General features: G+C 37.8%; 1 protein-coding gene across 4 annotated transcripts in view; it reads left to right on the top strand.

The window, feature by feature from the left end:
* Nucleotides 1-1,842: 1,842 nt before the first annotated feature.
* bpnt1 (bisphosphate nucleotidase 1) overlaps nucleotides 1,843-6,490 on the top strand; it is an 11,402-nt gene continuing 6,754 nt past the window's right edge. The window contains exons 1-5 of one of the 4 annotated variants that reach the window (XM_053614482.1): nucleotides 1,843-1,971; nucleotides 2,724-2,845; nucleotides 3,757-3,861; nucleotides 4,718-4,825; nucleotides 6,481-6,490. The exon at nucleotides 6,481-6,490 is cut by the window's right edge and continues 39 nt beyond it. In XM_053614482.1, the coding sequence (XP_053470457.1) occupies nucleotides 2,726-2,845; nucleotides 3,757-3,861; nucleotides 4,718-4,825; nucleotides 6,481-6,490 (343 nt within the window). In that variant the 5' untranslated portion in view covers nucleotides 1,843-1,971; nucleotides 2,724-2,725. Of the gene's footprint in view, nucleotides 1,976-2,383; nucleotides 2,532-2,723; nucleotides 2,846-3,756; nucleotides 3,862-4,717; nucleotides 4,826-6,480 lie in introns of those variants that run through there. The other 3 variants (XM_053614480.1, XM_053614481.1, XM_053614483.1) reach the window with 3 other exon arrangements.

Here is a 6,490-nt window from a genome sequence, read left to right as displayed (position 1 = left end):
TGATGCTCACGTACAAGACCTTGTCTGGAACAACACCCTCCTACCTCAACTCTCTCCTGAAGGCTTACGTTCCCTCACGCAATCTGCGATCGATCAACGACCGACGCTTTGTAGTACTTACTCAGCGTGGCTCAAGGTCCCTTTCAAGAACCTTCACACTAACTGTTCCTCAGTGGTGGAATGAACTTCCAACCTCAATCCGGACCACAGAATCTCTCACCATCTTCAAAAAACAGCTACAGACCCACCTCTTCCATAAACACTTAATACTTATACTTAACCAACCCATAAAAAAATTAGTTTACTCTGGCACTTACACCTCGACTCTAATTAAACCAATTAAACAAAAATATTATACTTGGTCATCTGTTTATTGAGGACACCACTTTTCCTTTTCAGGGTCACCTATCCCAGGGAGCATCAGGCACAAGACGGGGTACACCCTGGACAGGGTGCCAATCCATCACAATGCACAATCACACACCCATTCATACACTACAGACACTTTAGACACACCAATCAGGCTACCATGCATGTCTTTGGACTGGGGGAGGAAACCGGAGTACCCAGAGAAAACCCCCAGAGCAGGGGGAGTACATGCAAACTCCACACACACACACACACACACACACACACACACAGGGCCACAGTGGGAATTGAACCCCCGACCCTGGAGGTGTGAGGCAAACATCCTAACCACTAAACCACCGTGCGCCCCTTTTTTACAAAACGCACAGACGAAGTTACATATTCGAAAGTCGCATTAATGGCAGGTAGCCTAGTGTTCAATTTACTTTTACTTATGTACTGCATCTTGTATTGATTCACCATTCGATGAAGCCATCATTAGGATAAGAGGTATAGAAAATGGATGGCTGGATGAAGTCATCATAGTTGGTTAAATGAAGTTCAAGTGCCACCTACAGGCCTATTAGGTGAAGTGCTGACTGTTAGGTCAAGAACACGCAAAATGTGAAATGGCCTTTATTACATTACCACTTTTTTTTTTTTTTTTTAAATAATTATGCAATAATTATAAAGATATTAACTATAATGTTGGTGTAATAATAATAATAATAATAATAATAATAATAAGACATAGCTATAAAAATGTTAACGTTCCTCTGGCTCTTTAAAGAAATTTAAAAAAAATCATCATTATTTTTTTTTTGGCTTTTATGGCTCTGCCAGCTGAAAACCTCTGTTTTAGATGGTCCCTTACTGACTCCGTTACCATAGCGCTGATGATCTGCGTTTCTGAGAGATTAGCTTCAGCTAGCTTTAACGGCACACAATTGAACAACATATTCAATTGTACTTGTTTCTCTGTCCACTCCAGAGTAAGAAAATAGAACAGAGAGTCTCGAATGTGCAGCGAATGTCCAATATAAAACCAACTTACCAAGGTGAAAAACACAAGGGTAGTAAATTACTAAGCACAAATCACTAAGAACTAAGCACAGAGAGATGAACAGCCCGGCTTTCTAAAAATAATAATCATTTTAATTCGTATCACTCGTATTTGTAACGTGTATTTTTATTTTATTTATTTATTTATCTATTTATTTATTTATTTTTACAATATAATAACTTGTAGAACTTGTAATGTAGCTTACTAATTTTAGTTAAGGTACTTCAATGTGCTGCTTTCGTGATTAAATTTCACCTTAATATTTCAGGAACTAGGACCATGTTGCTTTTTGCCGATTTCCAGCTCCTGTCCTACTATTGGCTAGTATGGAGAAATATTTTGTTCTATGATTGGCTATTTTACCCAATCATTCCATTCCGATTGGACGGATGTTACAAATCCCGCCTTATGAATACGGAAGTAGTACGAATGCAGGTAGATATTTACATATGTGGCAACGCCGCTTTCAGTTAACTCAGACTACATTCTTTAATGTCTGCAGTTTCTTCACATTAATTGGACTTTGCACTCCTGTTCTATACGGAGAAATTGAACACAGGGTTTGTGAGTTTATATTCTCCTTTTATACGTGTTTATAATGGGGGAAAAAATAGCTAGTCGTTGTGTGTAACTCGATAGTTTTGAAGATAGCGTTTGAATAGTTTTGGACTTAAGCAAAACATATATAAAGGGAAGCGCATTAGGGCATTGAAGCAAAAGAAACAAGAAATCTCTTCATAGGCCTGTATATATTTGTTTAACTTACAAACTGTGTGTTCATTTTCTGTAAGGTGACACAACAGGAGCTTAAATAAAGGTCCAATATGAACTGGTTTCATCTACAGCTTCAGAAGTATCATTCTTGCACAGAAGGACCTGTTTCTCTAGAAACTCTGTGTGTTTGTCTTAACTCTTGCAGACAGACAGATAAACAGGCAGGCAGACAGACAGACAGACAGACAGACAGACAGACAGATGGGTGGATAGGTATGGTAATGCAACTTAGGTCAACGTCTGTGGGTTGGAAAAGTCTTTAATAAATATTTGATTTGCTCTGGACCCACATCTCCAAAAACCTGCAGTGAGGAATATCTCAGAAACCTCCAACATTAACCCTCAGGTAGTGAAAGTGTGTGTATGAGAGAGATAAGGAAAACTTTAAAGCAAAAAACTGTCCAAAGTAATGTGGCTCCAATCCTACTCACTCTCAGAACAGCTCACAATGACTTTGTGAAATTCTCCCAGTCATGAAATCCAAGTTTAGTTAATCATTTCAAGTACTAAAGTCTCTTTATGTTTGTGTGTATGGCAGCGATGGCAGGCAAGGCAGTGGTGGTAATGCGGCTGCTGGCTTCAGCCTACTCTGTGGCCGAGAAAGCAGGAGCGATTGTAAGGAAAGTGCTTCACAGTGGAGAACTGGGAATCGTTGAGAAGGTGAGCTTCTGTCAGTCGATCTTTTACCTGTTATTCATTTCATTCATGCGGTGCAGTGACTGAAGGAAGAAAAGAGAGCAACACAATACTTAAAATATAGATCAATAAGATTTGCATAACATTTTATTTTTTGTTTTGCTGAGGTTTTCCTAACAGGAGTGTAATAAGCCAGAATTATTTGAAATATAATTCAAATAATACTTGAAGGTGGAGGATTTTTGTGCAAAATTTCTTTCTATGTGTGTTTTTTTTTTTTTTTTTTTAATCCAAAATGTTTTTTTTTTTTTTTATTTTTTTTTTAAAAGTACTTTTAACACTGTAGTAGATGTATAAAAATTGACAAATATTCACAGTATTCTTTTTGCAGCTTTAGTGGCCATGAGTAGAATTTTTTGTAAAAAATAAATAAGTAAAAAGTATGCAAGAATATGGTGACTCCAGTTATTCTTATCATTGCTTAATTGTTTTTTTTTTTTTTTTTTTTTTTTTAAATTTACATCCATATTTCTTTCATAATAATTATGTCTTAGGACATTTTTTTGGGGGGGTATATTAATAATTTCCATAAAATTTACAGGCTTTGGCTGCAGAAGACACATCTTGTCTTTGACTTATTCTGCCCTACTTGAGTGTTTGTCGTTTTTGTCCGTGTCATTTTGTTTAATGGATTAAAATATCCTCACTGTTACCCGTCAAGCACGCTTATAATATAATGCATGTTTGGCTGTACGTCAAGTAACATTTGAATACATTTTCACCCTTTCGACTCAGTATGACTCTTAGTCTGACAGTAGTATGTCGCTGTAGATGTGTCTAGCTCCTCGGATGTTGAAGTGTATACATTTCATTCTGTATGTTCCTGACTGAATCCTGATCTTTGACATTATCTGCACTGTGTATTCCTGTCTCAGACGGGGGTCGATGACCTACAGACGCTGGCGGACCGACTCGCTCAGAAGAGTATATGTGCCTCTCTCTCGAAGAGCTTTCCTAAAATCACCATCATTGGCGAGGAGGTGTGTGTTTAGTTGGTGAAACTAATCTTCCTGAAGCAAGTTTTTAACTTCAGCTGTGTAAAGAAGAGCTTACTACATAAAGCAAATGCTCATTAACGACACCGAAGTATAACAAACAAAGGAATATTTCTAAAACTTTACAATGATGGTGTGATGTTACTTTGTGATGGCAAATGGGTTTCAATTATGAGCAAAAAAATGTAGTTTTTGAGGTGCAGATATTCCAGTTAAATTGTATGATTTGAAAAGCGCTAGCCTGTTATTCCTGTATCGGGCAAAATGGAGCAATAAATTCAGTTGTAGAATCAGTTACTGACAATTAGATTAGAGTTGATTCAAGTACAAAGCTACTGTCATTCCAGTCATATACAAATATACAGTAGAATGAAATGTCTGGTTTTGTTCTAATTCTTGTTATAAAATTCTGAGGAAACCTGCAGTATTTCAGAAGAGTGTAACATCATTTATCAAAATACTGCTGTATCATCATATTGCCAGCCCTACTGTGTTGATACAGTTTATGATGATGCTGAAAATTATAACTTGTGCATCTAGTTCATGACAGTTTGTGCATATTCTACGGCAGACTATCTAAATAACAACTGTCTTTCTGTATGTAATGTTATACTGTTATTGTCTACATTGTGATAAATATTGTGATATAATATTCGTTACTAATCTACTGAATTCTAAAACTGCTATTATCTAAAATTATTCTAATCTAACATTCGGAGGAGCGTAATCAATTCTGATTGGTTTGAAACTTCCTGACGTGTGTGTGGTTCTCACTCGCTGCTACTGTTTACCTCTGCCCTGCTAACAGAATGTACGTTCCCTCGTCATACCTTCCCTTTAGGATCTACCAGCTGAGGCAGTGGAAGAGGACCTGATTGAGACCGGCCAAAACGATGGAATATTGCAAAAGCCATGTCCGGATGAGTACAGCAACTTAAAGGAGGAGGAGGTAAAATCATGAGAATAATTTAATTTCTGTAAATCTCAAGGCACATAAAACAGTTCCAAAAACAGCGGTTAAAAGACAGAACTTTAAAGCAAGGAGAGAGAATGACAAAGCAAAACAAAACACATTATCTTTATAAAATGTTTGTATCGTTACAAACACGGAGAGAAATTTGGTCCGTCTGAGAACTTTTAAGTCCTTCCGATCACTAGGTCTTACTCGCCCACACTTGAAGTTTGAATGTTTGATGAAAACTTGGTGGAACGATACTCTTGTGATTGCAAGATTTTATCTGAGATTAGCCCCACCCACTTTACATGAACATGGCGGAATTGTGGTGATGTACACGTGAAAGTCCATTACTCTTTGTGGCTTCTGCTTGGTTTGAATGAAAACCTGCACCCACACCCGCCCTTTCAGGATAAGATTGGACACTCCTGATCTTTATACTGCGTACTGCACAATCCTGCAAAAAAACAAAAAAAACAAATCAAATATGACAATTGAAATTTATTAATCTTGTACTTGTTTGGTTTAAGAAAATGACAACCTTGAAATCTTTCAGATCATCATCTTATTTACCCTAACTTGACACCAACTCTTAGTTCTTAAAAGGGTTTGAAAGTCCCCGAGGCTTACTGTGAAGTGTCTGTGAGTGGACCTAAAGCGCCCCATTATGCTTCTTCGGATATGACCTTTCATGTAGTGTGTTTTAGAGCTGTTTGTGAATGTAAAAAGTCTGCAAAGTTTCAAAAATCAAAGCGCACGACAAATGGAGTTATTGACTCCCAAAAGAAAGAACCGATTCTGAACAGTTGAACCGAGTCATCAGTAATTCCAGACTTGACTTCCTGTACTAACCTATGTAGGTTTGTTACAAAAAAAAAACAAAAACGCGCCTCTGGTCTTCATTGGCTGCTCGGGAACAACGTGTACTTTGACCCGCCCTCAAATATTACAGTTGTAGTCATGGGATTTTCGGAACGATTATTCATTAGAGATAGGGCCGTCTCCGCTTTATATGGACCATCTTGCACCTCTGGATCATAACCTGTAAGTATGATTGATTATTCATGTTTATATTTTCTACTGAGTGTTCCAAAATGCGTAGTTTTGTGTTGTACAACCAGTGCACAGTGCACAGCTGTAGGCCTCTGCTAACCGGCTACCTCGCGTTATTGTCAAACTACATGTAAACCTACCACTGAGAAACCTCCTGTTCTCGTCGTGCTTGTGATGTTTGTAGTTCGGGTTGATCTCCCGATGTATCGCTATCAGACTCGGGCTCAAATTGGTAAGGTAAATCCGACGACATTATTACTGAGCTGAAATTCAGATATGGTCGTGGGTCTTTCCTTTCTGACACGCACTGTAAGCGGTAGACCAATCACAACAGACTGGGACATCTGACCAATCAGAGCAGAGTAGGCTCTTTGAAAGGAGGAGTTTAGACTGAACGGATCCTTGAGCGACTTGTTTGTGACTCTGAGAAAAAGAGGTGATGCAGCAATGTAAATTAGGAGAAAATTTAAGGTTTTATTTATTTATGTTAACGTTGGATGCATGTAAACCTATGTTGTCAGACCTCTAAAACAAAATCAAGCACTTTTACATAGCATTAGGGGTGCTTTAAAATATTTTACATTTCTGTCTCTCAGCTGGTTGTGT

This window comes from Ictalurus furcatus, chromosome 25 (genome assembly GCF_023375685.1).
Source record: "Ictalurus furcatus strain D&B chromosome 25, Billie_1.0, whole genome shotgun sequence".
In the NCBI taxonomy this organism is placed as follows: Eukaryota; Metazoa; Chordata; class Actinopteri; order Siluriformes; family Ictaluridae; genus Ictalurus; species Ictalurus furcatus.
This window is presented reverse-complemented; position numbering and strand designations above follow the sequence as displayed.